Source organism: Triticum aestivum, chromosome 1A, assembly GCF_018294505.1.
Source record: "Triticum aestivum cultivar Chinese Spring chromosome 1A, IWGSC CS RefSeq v2.1, whole genome shotgun sequence".
Taxonomy (NCBI): Eukaryota; Viridiplantae; Streptophyta; class Magnoliopsida; order Poales; family Poaceae; genus Triticum; species Triticum aestivum.
In genome coordinates this window covers 550,611,654-550,629,175 of record NC_057794.1, presented here as the reverse complement: position 1 = coordinate 550,629,175, position 17,522 = coordinate 550,611,654, and the positions used below count along the sequence as shown (strand labels likewise).

At 44.9% G+C, this 17,522-nt stretch overlaps 1 protein-coding gene across 24 annotated transcripts; it reads left to right on the top strand.

The window, feature by feature from the left end:
• Positions 1-358: 358 nt before the first annotated feature.
• On the top strand, positions 359-5,163 carry LOC123066142 (uncharacterized). 24 transcript variants are annotated; one of them, XR_006431263.1, is made up of 9 exons: positions 359-680; positions 778-1,019; positions 1,177-1,447; positions 1,559-1,915; positions 2,199-2,369; positions 2,457-3,299; positions 3,458-3,518; positions 4,443-4,495; positions 4,703-5,163. XR_006431263.1 is itself a non-coding variant. In XM_044489290.1 (8 exons), exons 4-8 carry the CDS (start codon positions 1,778-1,780, stop codon positions 4,735-4,737), a joined length of 528 nt encoding a protein of 175 aa, XP_044345225.1. In that variant the 5' UTR covers positions 359-680; positions 778-1,019; positions 1,177-1,447; positions 1,559-1,777; the 3' UTR covers positions 4,738-5,163. The 24 variants fall into 24 exon arrangements, 1 of the variants encoding a protein (XP_044345225.1); XR_006431262.1 differs by having other exon boundaries at positions 4,373-4,495; XR_006431264.1 differs by lacking the exon at positions 4,443-4,495.
• Positions 5,164-17,522: the final 12,359 nt, after the last annotated feature.

The following is a 17,522-nucleotide window of genomic DNA, read 5'->3' as shown; positions in this document are numbered from 1 at the left end:
GAAATGTGTTATCTTTTCTTCAATAGTAGTAGTACATTATGATTATCATTTGCATTTATGACCAGGCAAAAAAATACTGTCATGCGTGGCCCCACTCTTGCCAGTGACAATGTCCCAACTAGGGCGTTGTTGTTCCTGTTGCTTTCTCTGAAGCCTGAACTTCCTGCTTGGCACCTGATGCTATCTTGCAGGAACAAAACAAAGAGACATACTAAAAGGCATGGTTGCTTTAGGCGAAAGGATTGGGACGCGGAGTAACTGCACGCGAGCTCATATGAGCTTGCTATCCACAGCATTGGTGAGTGTGTGCGGATCTGTGTCAATATATTATACAAGCTCGACTGGTCTCCAGGAAAATGAGCACTGTTGCGAAATACGTACCCGGCAGATGTGGGGTAGTGGGCCTAGGTGACGGGGAACGGAAGGCGGAGTAGATGCGCGGTTGGACGGCCGTTCCCCGCCGGAGAGGTGTTCCATGGATCAGAACCGGAGCCGCCGTCTGATCCATGGATCTAAAAAATCGCTATACGGTGGGGACGCACCAGCCTCGAATTGAATGCACCAGCGAGTTCTCGACCAGAGAACGAGTGGGGTTTGTGAAGCGGAGGAGTGCGATTAGGGGGCAAGGAGTGGCGGCGGCGGCGATCCACCATGGAATTCCTGATGCAGCCCATCGGCAGGTACGTGGACCCTTTCTTCTCCGGCGAGGTTGTCGGCATTTTTTCGTGCCGCAGTGTGCCTGAGTGCAAGCGATTTTGGTTGCTTCACGTGATTTAGATCTGCTGTGCTGGAGGAGGTTGGAGAGAGTTTGATGCCTGCCCCGGTAGTTGTGAATGGCGGCCTACTGGCGTACCAGACGGAGCCCGAGCCGGCGGCCCTGGAGCCGGCGGTGTCGGTGCAGGAAAGGATGGTGAAAACGGAGAGGCGCAGATCTTGTCGGGCAAGAGGTAGCACTCCCCTCCGACGTCTGAACTGTCAACTGGGAAGATGAATCCCGAAGCACCCGGGTGGAATAAGAGGTGAGTACAGTACAGGAGCTTGACTGTCTATCGTTAATTCAGTTAGATGTTGTAGTGTGGGGATGAAGAACAGAGGCACATATAGTCTCCTAGGTTCAGAAAGAAGGTAGTTCAGTCCATTCAGTTAACTGATGGTAAATTGATTGGGTGGTTGCAGGCTTAGGACTGGAGCTGCAGCACCAAGCAGGGGCGCCATGCCCTACTCGGATCAGTGCGTTCGAGAAGGCTATGAGGTGTTTCGCAGAGAACCCGACAGAGAATGTGATCACACCTGTACTGTACTTGGCACCTCATTCGACTTTGTGGGTGAGGCCTATGACTTCTACAACCTGTATTCATGGGAAAAAGGTTTTGGCATACGGTATAGGAAGATCCGGCTAAATGTGGAGTGGACGAAATGCATGCAAGATATATTCTGTGGTTGTGAGGTGAGTCAAATTTTTGATGCCATCGTTCATGAATGTTGGGTGCAGCGGATACATTCAAGTGTATTCTTTGTACTGGCATCTGATTAAAAGGTTTTTCATACCCTGATGCAGGGTAAAGCAGGTGTAGAGAACACAAGGCTCGTGCAGATGTGAATGCCCTGCACTGATAAGACTTCTACTGGGAAGAAGACAATGGGTGGTGTATCGTAGAGCATAGAGAGAATCATAACCATTCACTTTCCCCTAATTTCGGTGAGACAATCCATTGGCCATCACATAAGCATATTGACATGTACAGCTGAGATCTCATAAAGCAACTCAGGCAAAACAATGTCAATGAGTTTCCGGCACGTCTGGGCTGGGGACTTCTCTCCCCCTGAATTTGCTGCGCACTTCCATGGACGCCGAGAAGAGGTTGGGAGAGAGTGGAGGCCCTGGGAAGAAGATGATGCCATTTCCCATCAGCAGGTAAAAGCTGTAACATTGCCATGTGTTGAGTATTATGTTTATTTAGGAAATATGAGATAGACTAGGATATGTTCCGGCTTGTCTTGTACTCCAAGTTGACCATGTACTCCTATATATATGCCCACGAGGCTCAAGCAATACAACGAACAACAATTCCACCAAACCCTCTCTCCCTTCTAACACCCTGATTTCCTACAAATTGCAGCGCACACTTGCCAATTTTGAGTCTGTCCTGTAATCTGATTCTCGCCAGATTCCCTTTGACATAGGAGCTGGTTTGCAGGACGGTACGCCTATCGGCAGTCTAGAGCAATCGTCGGCTGCAGCGATGAGCGCGGCCGCACATATCCGTGAGGAACAAGCAGGCGTGAAATGGAGGATGGCAAAGCTTGTCCACGGTATTGGAGCTGTCGACCGGCATGGTGAATCCGCAAGCCCCGGGGTGGACATAAAGGTGTGTGCGGTTTAGAAATTCTTATATACTTTGGTTGTGTCTGATAGCACTATTGCTGAGATTCTTTTCCTCTGAAATCTGGATCAGATTAGTGCGGGATGTAGATTTGTGGCAACTAGTTATGGAATGGTGGACCTCAGCATCTCGAAAAGGGGAAAATGACGTGATGATTTTGTTGTTGTGTACAGTATAACTAGAAACTAGTGTCCTTAGCAATCACCACCATTCAACTGTTCCCAATCCACATATGATTAACGGTGTTTTGGTTATTCATCGCAGGCTTGAAATGTACATATAGTTCAAGCATTTATTTCTAGAGCGATTGAACTATATATTGCTTTTCAGTTTATTCGTGTGGAGTGCTAGATTAATTACTTCCAAGTATATTTATAGATAACAATAGAAAACAGAAATCTGGGTTTTGTAACTTTTTTTCTGTTGGACCTGCATAGTGGATGCATGCCGTTGATCATCCACTGAGGCATCAAGATGAGCAACATCCTGATGGACAAGCAGCTGCGATCAAAGGTTTCAGACTTCGGGCTGTCGAAGCATGGTCACAGAGGAGTCCCACACCAAAACCAATATCTGTGGCATGCTGGGCTAGATCCGCAGTCACTACTCAACAGCCTTGTACTTTTGTTGCTTTCATCTTGGGTCCTACGCACTTCTAGCTGATTGTTCGGTGATCTATACCTTTGTTCTCATGTTACAACTACAGGCCATTAGTTAGGCATAAAAGTGATTTCTTTGCAGCATGCAGGTTATGTGCAGTGTGTCCATGCCGTTAAAGAATCTCATATTGCTTTCAAACTTCTACCATAGATATTTATTTTCTTTGGCCTAGCTGGTTCTGATCATATCAAACCACTTAAGAAAGGCGCTACAGAATTTTGTCGATGGAGCTCACTCAAAATATTGGTTTATCATGTAATGTAACATCAATACTTTTTAGTCCAACTAGGATTTCTTTCATTATTGGATCTTAAGTGTTTGCTAGGATAAGTTAATCGTTCTTAAGGTAGCTTCAGTCATGGACCTTGAATAAGTGTGTCATTTCTAATTTTATCAATTTATTTCCTGCACAGCTGATTTCTGGTATGCCATGGCGATATATTTTAGTGTTGCTCATGCTGTTGATTTGGTGTGGTATGTCTTATCTATCCATGTGCTGCTTTGAATGATTATTATTTATTATATTATCTATATAGGTTAGACAAATTTGTTAAATCTTACGATTTACATATTTCTCCTGATGCAACCAATCACTATACTATTATTTCTTTGTGGATGGAGGACATGCAATGCTTTTTTCCATTGGTTTTAACTTCTAAGTATGATGAACATGTTCGCTAACATCTATCACATGTAGAGACAGTAGTAATGCATTCTGATGTTCAAATAAGATAAGCTACTTGCATTGCGAGACATGTATGAAGGGGATCATCTCGACACCTTTTCCCTCCAGACCTCTATACTTTTTGGAAATTCGTGCAATATTTTTAGATCACAATTTACCTTTAAAATCTACCTATGACGATGGGCTGCATGAGGATAACCTGATTAACGATGAGCTCACCCGTGGTGTTGACAACCTCCTTATAATTTCTGAAACGATGTACAAAGATTAAATAAGGTTTAGTTACTTGCTTACAGATCTATCATTGATCGAATAAAATGTGAAGAAAAAACTGTTGTTTATTGTCTCTGCACAATATAACGTATACAAAATACTTATGTGACACCTATTGTCCTCACTTCCATGTTTTTCCACTCCAGTGTCGTTGTCTAGACTATGACCTCTGCCTTCTGATGTTTCGTTTTTCTCTGCTGCTAGGTATTTTTCTTGTATTCCTGGTTTTTTGTTTATACAGCTACCTTTTCCATTGGTTGCTCATTGGATTTGATGCATCTAACCTGTCCATATCATTACTGGATACATTAGTCTCTCCATTGATGTTGTTGGGTGTGTTTATGTTTCTGTTCTTCACTGTCCTGGTTAGGAACAAGGTGTTTGCTAGCGCCAATGCTGCTTTCTGATGACGACAAAGTTGTTTCCAATTGGTTTCTTAGGGTCGCCTTGATGAGCGTGCTGAGGAATTACAACCGGAACTCCCTCAGCGATGGTACAACTTTCATACATGCCGAACGCACCACTTCCTGATGTAGCCTTTGACTGATCTACCTTTAGTTATCTCAATTCAACCGCGAGTCAGAGAAGTATGAAGAGAAGATGACTAGAATTGCATGTTGCTGCTTGAATGATATTATCAAGGGCTGGAACCAGGGGAATTCTTGATAATAACCTTGTTTTGTTTTGTGATAAATGATAGGGGAGGCCGCTAATGAGGGCAAACTTAGCTATTGAGGACCATGCTGTGAAGATATACACAATGGCTATACTCAAGCAATTCGGACAATCCTGTATGAGTGCATCTGTTGTATGAAAGTTGTGCTTCTGATGCCATCTGTATCTGAAAGTTGCACTTCTGCCGACACATTTAGTGGAACATCAGTGGTATGATATAGTGTTGTTCGAACTGGGTGTTTAGTCTTTAGTTGATGCTGTGGAATACAATTGGTAGTAAGCTCTTCATTGTACTAGTGAAAGCGTAGATGTGCAATGCAAATGATGTGTAGTTGAGCATTTTGGATTGAGTTTTCATAGATTTCCATTCTGCTGCCAGCCTTGGGTATCTGTTTTCAAATGATCTGCCTTACTACTTGTGGTGGTGTGAGTAAATGTTCATACAAAAAAATATTAGGCTCGTGACTGTTGCTACAAGTTTCAGAACTGCTTGTGTTAGTTGGTCATTGATTGATTTTTGTCAAATAACTGAATGTTACCAAATGTCGGGGATGAGCATTGATTGTTTTTTTTGACACATGTGCAAGCAGCACCACCTCCATTGAGAACAGTTTAAATTTTTGAATTGTATATGGTTGGGCGGGGGCAATGTTTTGTGTATTAAAATAGTACTTGGGGTTTGTAGAGGCAGGATGGGAGGCAGGTGAGGCGGTCAGTCCAGGAATGCAGTAAATATGCGGCAGTGAACAGACGGCAACCGAGCCGTGGCCCGGGTGTTAAATGGCCATCTGTGCGGATGAGTCTCTAACGGTGGCCGTCGCATTTACGAGCCGACAACGGTGGGCCTGTCTGCAGGCTTTTGGAGAAATACGGGATAGACAGCATCGCTATACAATTTTATATACAAGAAGCGGCTCGAATCTAGACATGAACAGGCGATGAAGATAACGAGCTCATCTGAGCTCCAGCTCAGAACAACACTTTCGAAAGGATTGGACTTGTTAGTCGGTAGGCATATCTTTGGACGGCTACGGGAATTGACGGAAAATTCTTCAGAATTTGGCTGGCTCATCGCCTCTTTCCTTGATCGGTAGCTAGATGTAGACGTATCTGTAGAAAAATAAGCGGTTGATGGCACTTGGTTTTAGCATCAAATCAACATAGAGCAGAGTAGCCTTTGGTTTCTGAATGCTGTTGCGTGCTGATGGGCGGTAGGTATATAACAGGATTCCATTCCATGGACATGGATGTCGGTCAGCAGCTCGATCGCTGGATGTTAATCCGTAACGCTATCCAATAATTATATGCCGAAAGCACATGAGATGAGAGGGTCACGGTCAATCCAGCTTTGAGAAAACGGATCGGTTCCGTCATCTGTCTTGGACGGCATGGGAACAGAAGATGGGCGCCAACAGCTCTCAGGCTGGGAGCAATCTGATGTTGTTGATGGAGGAAAGTGAGGTGGTGCAAAAGCATTTAATGGAGGATTATGTGTATTCTTTTTTCTTTTACACAGGACTTATTTACCCCTGAAATTCTTTCTTGCTACTAGTAATTAGTACGTACTATATTTTCTCCTTATTGAGAGAAAGTATGGAATGACAAGTATAAATCGATTCGATGGCTGAATGGTGGTGGCCTAGTGGGGTGTACTAATTTTTTGTTTTGACAGCAGTGGGGTGTACTAAATTAATTAAGCATTTGACCAAGTTCCAAACTGATCATGTGGTAACGTGGGCATGGCCTAGCTGTCGAGTTTGACGAGTGTCCACTCCACCCAATGGCGTTCCATGCCCTCCCAACATATATACATCCACCACACCACATGTCTAGTAAGTACTCTACGTGCTTATCCTCTGTCGGCATCCCTCCAATTTTCTTATGCCAAGTTGTTTAATTCGTGCGCTCCAAGAACCAACAAAATTTACTCCAACTTGCTGCGTACTAGTAGAAACTTGTTGATCCGGCTAGTAGAAACCGTGTAGAGGTAATTAGCTAGGTTATCACACAAAATCAATTAAAAAACATTTACACGTGAGCCACAGCGAAATCATGTGGCTCGAATATCACTCCTCAGTCCTAGCTCGCTGTCGCTCACAAAACCGTGAGGCTACTGGAAATGCATTGTGGAGAAGACCCTGTGACTGAAGAACGACGACCTAAAGCCGCCGGAGCGTACGTGGATGCGAGCCACCCACCGGGCCTGCCGGGACCTGCAACGCGATGGAAGGTTGACTCGTCATAATCGGAGACCTTGGAGGAGCTAGGCGGCATGCAGCAGTATACGTACTGGGTTCACTCTCGTGGCATCGCGGTATTATGATCTTCGTCGTCGTCGTCGTTGCGTTCGTCGAACGAGCCGAGCATGCATGTATATTACTCCCTCTGTAAACTAATATAAGAGCGTTTAGATCACTATTTTAGTAATCTAAACACTCTTATATTAGTTTACGGAGAAAGTACTAAGATGCAACTTGCATTACTGCATAGTACGAGCGTGTCATCCATGTCATGTTCAGCGTTCCAACCGCGGCCACTGTTGCCAACTTAACTGCAGGGTCCCCTGACTCTGATCTCAATCCTGATCCACTCGTATATACGTATGTTCCGATTTTCAACGTGCTGAGATCGAAAGCTAGTACTCCTAGTAGTAGTGTCTTGTGCTTTAATTTGTCAACGGTCGCCGAAGTCGGGCGAGCTAGCTGTCCCCGCGCCTCTGGATCGACGTGCTGCGTGTGTCGGGTCGGGTCGCCGCCGTGTCTATACATGACGCGGCCGTCGTCGCCGGGAGAAACTTCCAAGAATGAACCGTGAGGTGCCTAGCTACTTGCCGTCGATCTACTACTCATCACCGAGCATGTGAAGTTAGCTAGCAATGGCATCGATGGATCCTGCTCCACTCTCACCATCGTACTTACTACTACCCCTAACACATTAGATTCGTTCTCGATCTGACACTGGCGGTGACTAAGTAACAAAAGGGAAGACTTGGGACGCGTCGGCATGTGCAAGAGGTACATACGTCTGGACCATATCACGTGCTTCTTGGCCTTTCGATGTATGGATGTATGTGTGCCTGTTGCTGTTGGCATGCAGGTCGTGGTTGTTTTATCAGCTGGCTTGCGTTTTGAAGTAAAAGGGCGCGTCCGTTAATCCTTCTAGCCAGCTTGCCACAGTTTTATCAGCTAGGTGAATGGGTAAAGATGTACTCCCTCCTTTCTAAAATATAAGGCGCCGATTGACTTTTTTTTGTCTTCGTTACACAACTTTGACAGTGATTTTCACGTATTCCATGTCTAAAAAATTAATATACAAACATATGAACTAAAATTGTTTTGCAAGACAATTACGACGATGCCATTTATATGTGTTTAATCCATGTACTTTGATATATTAGTAGTCAAAGTCGTGCATCAAAGACCGTGTAAAATCAATCACGCCTTATATTTTGGGAAGGAGAGAGTCCATTCTTAGAAATCAAACCATCTCCGAGGATGAATTGGATTCTGAGAGTGATTGCGCCAGTTTTGAAGGGGAGTTGACATATGCTTCATCTTTTGACCTTGAATTCTTTGTTACACTCAACATACAACATATCATCATTTATGTTCAAATTTGACACTTTTCTGGTTCGGTTGCTATATCTAAGTCATTCAGTGCATTTCTAGGCATTTAATGTGTATAATTCAAATTTGAACTACGAGTACATTAAACACTGCACAAAAGTGTTTTGGAAAATCATATTCAGGGTCTTGAGTATATCTGCACACCTTATACAAGAAAAGGAAAAAAAATCTCAAAGACCTTTGTGGCAAGAGTCAACCACAAACATGAAGTTTATTCGTCTTTTAATTATTAAAAAGGTAAATGAAGTCTGAAAAACATGAAACCTCGCATGATGTCATGATATGACCTCCGCATGATATGATAAAAATTGAGAAGCTTCGATTTTATTTTTTGATGTAAACTCTTTAGAGATCGAACCATCTTTGAGGATGAACTGTGGTTCAACATGGACTGTGCCAGCTTTGAAGGGGAGTTGACATTTGCTTCATCATTTGACCTTGATATTTTTTACTACACTCAACATATACCATATCATCAGTCACTTTCAAATTTAGCATTTTGGGGGGTTTATTTGCTATATTTAAGCCATTGAGTGCATTTCTAGACATTGATTGAGTACAATTCAATTTTGAAATATGAGTAGTTTAAATAGTACAACCAAATGATTTGAATAATCATATTTAGCATATTGATTATATTTGAATGCATTATACAAGAAATGGCAAGAAATCTCAAAGATCACTATGGCAAGAGTCAAACCATAAACATGAAGTTTAATGATTTGTTAATTCTAAAAATGTAAATGAAGTATAAGAAACATAAAACATTCCGATGTGTCATGATATGACCTAAGTATGATGTGGCAAAAATTTGAGAGGCCCTTTTATTGTTTGCGTTGCACGTTTGCGTCCGGCGGTTCCATGGCCGCACCTGGACCGGCTGGCGGTGTTGCTGCTGCTCCGCACGTCGGTGTTCACGCCCCTCCTGCTCTATGGACACCACCATGTCTACGACAACTTGCATATCCGACGGATCCATGACTACAAGGTGCTCCGGCGACCAACAATGCCCCTACCAGCCGGTGACTTTTTTAGATCTACAATTGTTCTCGCGCATGTGTGTACACAATCGTCACCTTTGTGTATGCACATCGCTCGTGGCTGTTTTGGTTGGATGGTGCGCAAATCGAAATTACAACAGACGCGGACGGTTTGCTTGGGTCGTCTGCAGATCGAAAGCACATTTTTCTGCTCGTATGGGTTATACCACCCCCCCCCCCCCAATTGCACACCTCCAGCAGCAGAAGGTTTTTAATTGGGTTCGTAGAGGCCCTTTTTTTGCACTGCATGTTTCTGCACTTCTTTTAAACACGGTATAATCGAAGATTCCCACAAACACGCACATACACTCATCCTTCTCCCACTGAACGAACATCGCCAAGAAGTCCGAAACAAATAAATTTAGAGAGCAACATCATCAAGTTTAGGACTTCAATTCTGATGAGCTAGGTCCATCAAAGGGAAGCTAGTCATCTGAGTTACGTTGAGTTTGCGCATGTTTATAATCTAGCGGTATAATTAGTTATGTAGTAAGGTACTCCCTCGCGGATCCAAAATAAATGTCGTGATTTTAGTTCTAATTTGATCTAAAACCGTGACACTTATTTTGGATCAGATGGTGTAGGAAATAGCACGTATATATTTGGTCGCTGGATGAAGACAGGCATTTTTTTTTGTGAAATAAGAGCTTCCATTCATTAAACAACGGGATTACAATCGTTCTGCAGACAAACAACTACTCTTCTACCGGTCGAAACGGAGCCACACGAGCATCTGATCGATCGAGATACATATACTCGTCCTCTTTGAAACGAGAGCCGTGTGGGCGCCTTCTCCTGTACAAAGGGCGGCGTAGTTTATCTGTTAATTTCGGCCTGGATGGATAGAAGAGAGATAGGTGCAGTTAGTCGGCCGGCCGGTGAACCTGGTCACAAACCACGGCCTGCGCATGCCGCCGGGCTTACCCATAGTTTGCTCGCTCCTGTCTCTTCCTTCCTGCATCGGAGTACATATGCGGCTATCATCGTCGTTGTCACGTCGTACACTTTTAATCTAGATAGAAACCGGCGGCGTGCGTGCGCCGTAGATTCCATCCAACCGGAGCATTATGGCCTATCCTTTTCTTCATTTTCGTTCTTGTCAAAGTCTCAAACCCGGTGAACATTCCGCTGTTCTCGTCAGGTGCCAAGATTCGCAAGGAACGAATAACCTTTATTCATTATGATTGCAGCACAAGTTGTTTTTGATGCGCACGGCTGAGAACGAACAACCAACCCTTGTATGAGACCACCTGCATTTAGAGAACACAAATAATGCATGCATGCACGATGTTGTAGGAAAAAAGAATACACGACAATTTTCTGTTTTTACGATTACAATGAAGACATAGGCAATAATATACATCCACACGAGTGCAGCACCAAACCATAGCTAACAAAGAAAAAAAAAGATACTGACAGTGGATAAATCTGTGAATTACAGTAGATTCCAATGTTCATCCCACCTGGGGTGTGTGTAAATGTTAGTGCCGGATTTAAACCTCGGTCGACCGGATCAGTGGCACAACTAGAATTTTTAAACAGTGTGGTCTAGGAGACACGACCTTCTTTGAAAGAAAAAACATGTCAACATACCAGTACCAAATTTATCAGAACCGTTGATCACAAGACCAGAATTTACATAAAGATAAAGCAAATGCGCACTTCGAAGGAGTTGAAATGAGGCTATTTCAACTTCTGCATCCTTTGCATGCGGCTACTTAATCGTGCGGTCTAAAAAAAAATCAGAAGACCAAATATATGTAGTTGCGGTTGAATGGTCGTCTCGCATCCGTGTCCGCGGACTGATCCTCCCAATACACGGACGGATACGGAAGATTTTTTACGAGTTACCGTTAAAGATGCCCTAGGCCGCGGGCTGGTGGTGGATCTGAGCCAACCACGGAGCCGGGCCGAACATGCAACGCGATGGAAGGTTGACTCGACTTTGGAGGAGCTCTGCAGCATGCATCAGCAGTATCCTGGGATTCACTATCGTGATATCGCGGTATGATCTTCGTCGTCGTCGCGCTCATCCAACAGAATCACGAGACTGACATGCATTTACTACTCCCTCTGTTTTATAATGTAATGCTTCCTCTATTCACGTGCTTTAACTTTGACTGTAAATTTAACTATCAAGACCGATTGCGGCGGAAGCAAAAATTATATCAGTGAATTCGTATTCGAAAGAAATTTTCAATTATATAATTTTTTCTTCCGTCGCAGTTGGTCTCGTTGGTTTAATTTGTGATCAAAGTTGGACCTCGGAAAGCGCGAGCGCACTATATTTTAAAATGGAGGGAGTATCTTATAGACCGACGCAACTGGCGTACGACCGTGTCATGCATGTCATGTGCCGTGGCGATCGATCTCCAGCGTTCCAACCGCGGCCACTGTTGCCAACTTAACTGCAGATAGCTAGCTAGCCGGTCCCTCTGATCTCTGAATACTGACCTACTCCTAGTATGTTTCAACTTTTCAACGTGTAGAGATCGAGATATGCAATAATTTGTCAGCGGTCGCCGAAGTCGGGCTGGCTCAGCTGTCCCCACGGCCACGCCTCGTTCTGCTCCATGGATGGATTCAGCAGTCGCTGCCGTGTGTATACGTCTCGCCGTCGTCGTCGCCGGCAGAAACTTCCAAGAATGATCAGTGGGTTGTCATCGATCTGCTACTTTAGTACCGTCGTACCGAGGGCTGGAATTTTAGATTAATAGCAGTTTCAGAAATTTTTAATAAATTTTAAAGGCTCACGCAATTCATTCGTGCAAGACAAAAGATGAAATTAAAGTTTAGTCCTACATTGTTAGTTTGGCGGGAGTTGAACCTCCTTATAAAGGAGGTTGTTTCCTCACATGTATGAGCATGAGAACAAAAGGAATATTCATGCGCGCTCCTCCTTTGCCGGCCGTCTTGCCACGCCATACCTCGGCACGACGCGCTGCAGGTTGTGAGAATGAGCCGATGTCTAAATTTTTACCATGTACGACTGGTATTCGAAAGGTTACTCGAAAGCTGAAAGTTTTTGCTGTAATAAATATTGAATACGAAAGCTGCACCTTTGGGCTGCCGCTTGATCACTTCGTCTCTCTCTTACCCTTCAGCTCCCTACGCAGCCTATTTGGCTCCTTCTCCTGTGCCTATAAAGAAGAGGTCTCTCCTCTCTAGAGAGACACATTAGAAGATCATCTTTCTCTCGCCATCGAGTTCCAATCTCTGAGCTGCTGCTACGATCTTCTCCATCCCGGCTTGCAGCGTGCACCGCAGGTCGGGACAGTTGGACTCCGAAACCCCACCTCTCTGAGTCATGTACATCAGAAGGGTGATAAGGGTTTTGGAGAGCGCTCTGCGCGACTACTGACTGGTTCATCACGGACGCTCCTGACACCGACGACCACTTCCCCAACGACGACTTCTTCCCCGACGTCGACAATCTCTTCGACGACATGGTTGGCGAGGATGTCGACCCCCAAACCAGTGCTTCTATTGTTGTACCGTACGTGTTCATGTTTTTTCTGTTTGATGTTTTGTCACATTTCTTGCTCTAATGTCTGCTCTAGATATGTTTGATTCTAATTCATATATGCAGACGCTATTTATCTTCTCTTTATCAGATAGCGTGACTTGTTTTATCTCTGCTATATTAATCATGCTTTATCTAATATTTCTGTTAATAAAATCATTTCGTAAATTGCTTATATTTCCAACACCGAGTGCTACCACTACATTATTCATCATCTGAGACAGGCCGTGACTAACTAAAACGGAAGACCCGGGACGCGTCGAGACGTGGAAGGTACGTGCATAGGGGTGGACCGTATAGACATCGCTCGATCACGTGATTCGCGTCTCCATGTATGCGTGCCTGGTTGCATGAAGGTCCTGGTTGTTGCGATGTGCGTACGTACATCAGATGTGTCATGTGTGCATGTGAATGCATCCACTTCCTCTGCGTTTTGGCTGCAAAGTGCGCGTCCGTTAATTAATCGGTGTAGCTAGTTTGCCACAGGTGGTCGATCACAATGTCAGATGCCGGCAATCGAGCCACATGCATTATCTGCTGAACGAGAAGCTATAGTTAATTATTAATGGCATAATGTAGTAGTACGAAATATATATTTGATGGACGGATGGAGACGGGCATACTCTTCTTCCAGTACGTTGAAACGGAGCCACAGAAAGTATCTGGTCGATCGAGACGAGACGGATATGCTCTTCCACTTGTAGAGCCGTGTGGGTGCCTTCCCCTGTACAAATGGCAGCCGTAAGTTTATCGCTTAGTTTCGGCCAGGATACGATGGATAGAGACATATAGATGCAGTCGGCCGGTGAAGCTGGTCGCAATCCACATCCTGCGCATGCTTATCCTGCCCGAACATTTTCGAAACCACAGTTTGCTCGCTCCTTGTGTCTTCCCTCCTTTGGAATTAAAATATCTCACGCCAAAACTACTAGTAGTGCATATGTATATATATACACAACATTATATTGAGGCTATTATCGTTCTTGTCAACTAGGTGGGAGGACGACGAGTTATTTAACCAAAACCACCGGACAATGGCTAGGGTAACAACTTGGTATCAGATTTTAGCTAAAGCTCAAAAAACCATCGAAATTGCACATAATCCGTAAAGGAGAGCACTGATTGTTTGATTTGCTCGCGAAAACAACGAAACTGACAGGTTGGGCCCGCCTGTCAGACTGACTTGGCATGCTTATGTGAACAAAACATTGACGTGGACGAGGGACCCATCTGTCAGCATCACATATTTTCCCTTTTTTCTTTTTTATTCCTCATCTCTAGCTTTCTCACGCCACCTCTCTCTGCTCCACTGAGCACGCCGCCGTCCTCCTCCCCCCTCTCTCTCCTTGCTTGAGCAGCGGCGCCTAGTATCTCCTCCCGCCGGCACTCCATGGAGAGGCAGACAAGCTGCCGCCGCTCCCCATGAGCCCCTGACGCCACCTCCCTGAGCTCGGGCATGCGTGCTCACAACAGTGGCTGGTGGCGGGGTGCTGACAGCGGCAAGGTTGCTGCATGGACATGGGAGGAGCACCCACAGACAAGCATCTCGTCGGTGAGCTCGCTCCGGGCGCGGGCGACCTCGGGCTGTTGTCGTCGTCTCCATCACCGGCGGATTCGTGGGCCTCCCTCTGCCCCGACGCGAGAACACCCACCACGCTGGCGCTCCATGTCTGCTCCACGCCTACCCCGCGGGTGCTCCATGGACAGGCGGATGAGCAGCTGGTGCTCCCCATGACCCCAGCAACACTTCCCAAAGCTCGGGCTCGTGGGCGCACGATGGTGGACGGTGGCAGGATAGTGACCGCAGTGAGGTCGCTGCGGCGGATGGGGGAAGGACCACCTCGACGGGCGCGACTAACCTTGAACGGCTCCGGTAGACCTGTATGTAGCTCCTCCATGACATCGCTGGTTCTGCCCAGGAAGCAGCGGGCACGTCCAGCACCTATTTGATGAAATGCCCATCCGAAAGTAGAGGTAGAAATAAAAAGAAAAATGAAAAAGGAGACGTTCTGTCATTGACTTGTGGGACCCATGTCCACCTTGGCGTAATTGTCCACATAGGCATGCCACGTCAGCTGGACAGGTGGGCTCAACCTGTCAGTTTCGCCGTTTTCACGAGCAAATCTGGCAATCAGTGCTCCCCGTTACAACACAATTTCAATGGTTTTTTGTGCCCTGGCTAAAATCTGGTACCAAGTTGTTACCCTAGCCCCAAGTATAGTGGTTTTGAATAAATAACCCGAGGTCGACGCACACTTGTATCCTAGAAACCGCGTGTGTGCGTCGTAGATTCCATCCAACTGGAGTATTATTACCCTATCATTTTCTACAATTTTGTTCTTGTCAAAGTCTCAGATCCGGTGAACATTCCGCTGTTCTCGTCAAGTTGTCCACACACCATCCTTGGATTTTGCATTTGATGCATACATCTAATAATGAACGAACAACCCATGTATGAAACCACCTGCATTTAGAGAACACAAATCATGCATGCATGCATGCATGATGTTGTAGCAAGAAACAACACGAGCAACAATTTTCCATTACTTTTGCGATAATAATGAAGATTAGACAAACACATACACCCAAATGAGTATGGCACCAAACCATGACTAACAAAGGAAAAACTAAAAAAGATACTAACCTGGATAAATCTATAAATCGCAATGAATTCCAATGGTTATGCCACCTGGAGTGTGTGTAAATGTTCGTGTTGGATTTAAACCTTAGTGGGTGGGTCAGTGGCCTAACCAGAATTTTGGAATGTTGTGGTCCAATAGACACAACCTTCTTCTACAGAACAAACTTGCACATAAAGGAAAAGCAAATGCATACTTCGAAGGAGATGAAATGTGGTCGTGTGGATGACGCTTCCTCGTCGGCCTATCGCGCATCGCCAGCCGTTGGCCCCCTACCTCCACCCGATGCACACTGCTGGGCGTCCCACATACTTCCCACATACCACAGATCGCCTTCCATGACACTGAGCTCTTTCTCCACTACGTTTCAGCAGGACAACGTTACGCCTCTATTCGAGTCGATTCATACTAAAACAATGAGGGAGCCTGTATCATACTTTTTTAGTCCAATTTGGATCTGATACGTCTCCAACGTATCTATAATTTTTGATTGTTCCATGCTATTATATTATCAACTTTGGATGTTTTATATGCATTTATATGCTATTTTATATGATTGTTGGGACTAACCTATTAATCTAGAGCCCAGTGCCAGTTTCTGTTTTTTCCTTGTTTTAGAGTATCATAGAAAAGGAAAATCAAACGGAGTCCAATTGACCTGAAACTTCGCGGAACTTATTTTTGGACCAGAATAAGCCCATGGAGTATCAGAGATGGACCAGGAGAGTCCCGGGCTGCCCTCGAGGGTGGGGGACGCGCCCACCCCCTGGGCGCGCCCCCTGCCTCGTGGACAGCCCGGAGATCCACCGACGTACTTCTTCCTCATATATATACCCATATACCCTAAAAACTTCGGGGAGCAGAATAGATCGGGAGTTCCGCCGCCAGAAGCCTCTGTAGCCACCGAAAACCAATCTAAACCCGTTCCGGCACCCTGCCGGAGGGGGAATCCCTCTCCGGTGGCCATCTTCATCATCCCGGCGCTCTCCATGACGAGGAGGGAGTAGTTCACCCTCGGGGCTGAGGGTATGTACTAGTAACTATGTGTTTGATCTCTCTCTCTCTCTCTCTCTCTCTCTCGTGTTCTTGAGGTGATACGATATTGATGTATCGCGAGCTTTGCTATTATAGTTGGATCTTATGATGTTTCTCCCCCTCTACTCTCTTGTAATGGATTGAGTTTTCTCTTTGAAGTTATCTTATCGGATTGAGTCTTTAAGGATGTGAGAATACTTGATGTATGTCTTGCGTGGGATACCCGTGGTGACAATGGGGTATTCTATTGATCCACTTGATGTATGTTTTGGTGATCAACTTGCGGGTTCCGCCCATGAACCTATGCATAGGGGTTGGCACACGTTTTCGTCTTGACTCTCCGGTAGAAACTTTGGGACACTCTTTGAAGTACTTTGTATTGGTTTGAATAGATGAATCTGATATTGTGTGATGCATATCGTATAATCATACCGACGGATACTTGAGGTGACATTGGAGTATCTAGGTGACATTAGGGTTTTGGTTGATTTGTGTCTTAAGGTGTTATTCTAGTACGAACTCTAGGATAGATTGAATGGAAATAATAGCCTCATGTTATTTTAATACGAACTCTTGAATAGATCGATCAGAAAGGATAACTTTGAGGTGGTTTCGTACCCTACCATAATCTCTTCGTTTGTTCTCTGCTATTAGAGACTTCGGAGTGACTCTTTGTTGCATGTTGAGGGATAGTTATATGATCCAATTATGTTATTATTGTTGAGATAAATTGCACTAGTGAAAGTATGAACCTTAGGCCTTGTTTCAACGCATTGCAATACCGTTTACGCTCACTTTTATCATTAGTTACCTCGCTATTTTTATATTTTACAGATTACAAAAACCGATATCTACCAACCATATTGCACTTGTATCACCATCTCCTCGCCGAACTAGTGCACCTATACAATTTACCATTGAATTGGGTGTGTTGGGGACACAAGAGACTCTTTGTTATTTGGTTGCAGGGTTTCTTGAGAGA

Bases quoted from the DNA above. Each gene is read 5' to 3' on its own strand.
- LOC123066142 (XM_044489290.1), top strand. From the start codon at position 1,778: ATGTCAATGAGTTTCCGGCACGTCTGGGCTGGGGACTTCTCTCCCCCT. The intron at 1,916-2,198 runs GTAAAAGCTGTA...GCTGGTTTGCAG, and splicing joins ATGCCATTTCCCATCAGCAG to GACGGTACGCCTATCGGCAG. The intron at 3,519-4,372 runs GTATGTCTTATC...TGTCCTGGTTAG, and splicing joins CATGCTGTTGATTTGGTGTG to GAACAAGGTGTTTGCTAGCG.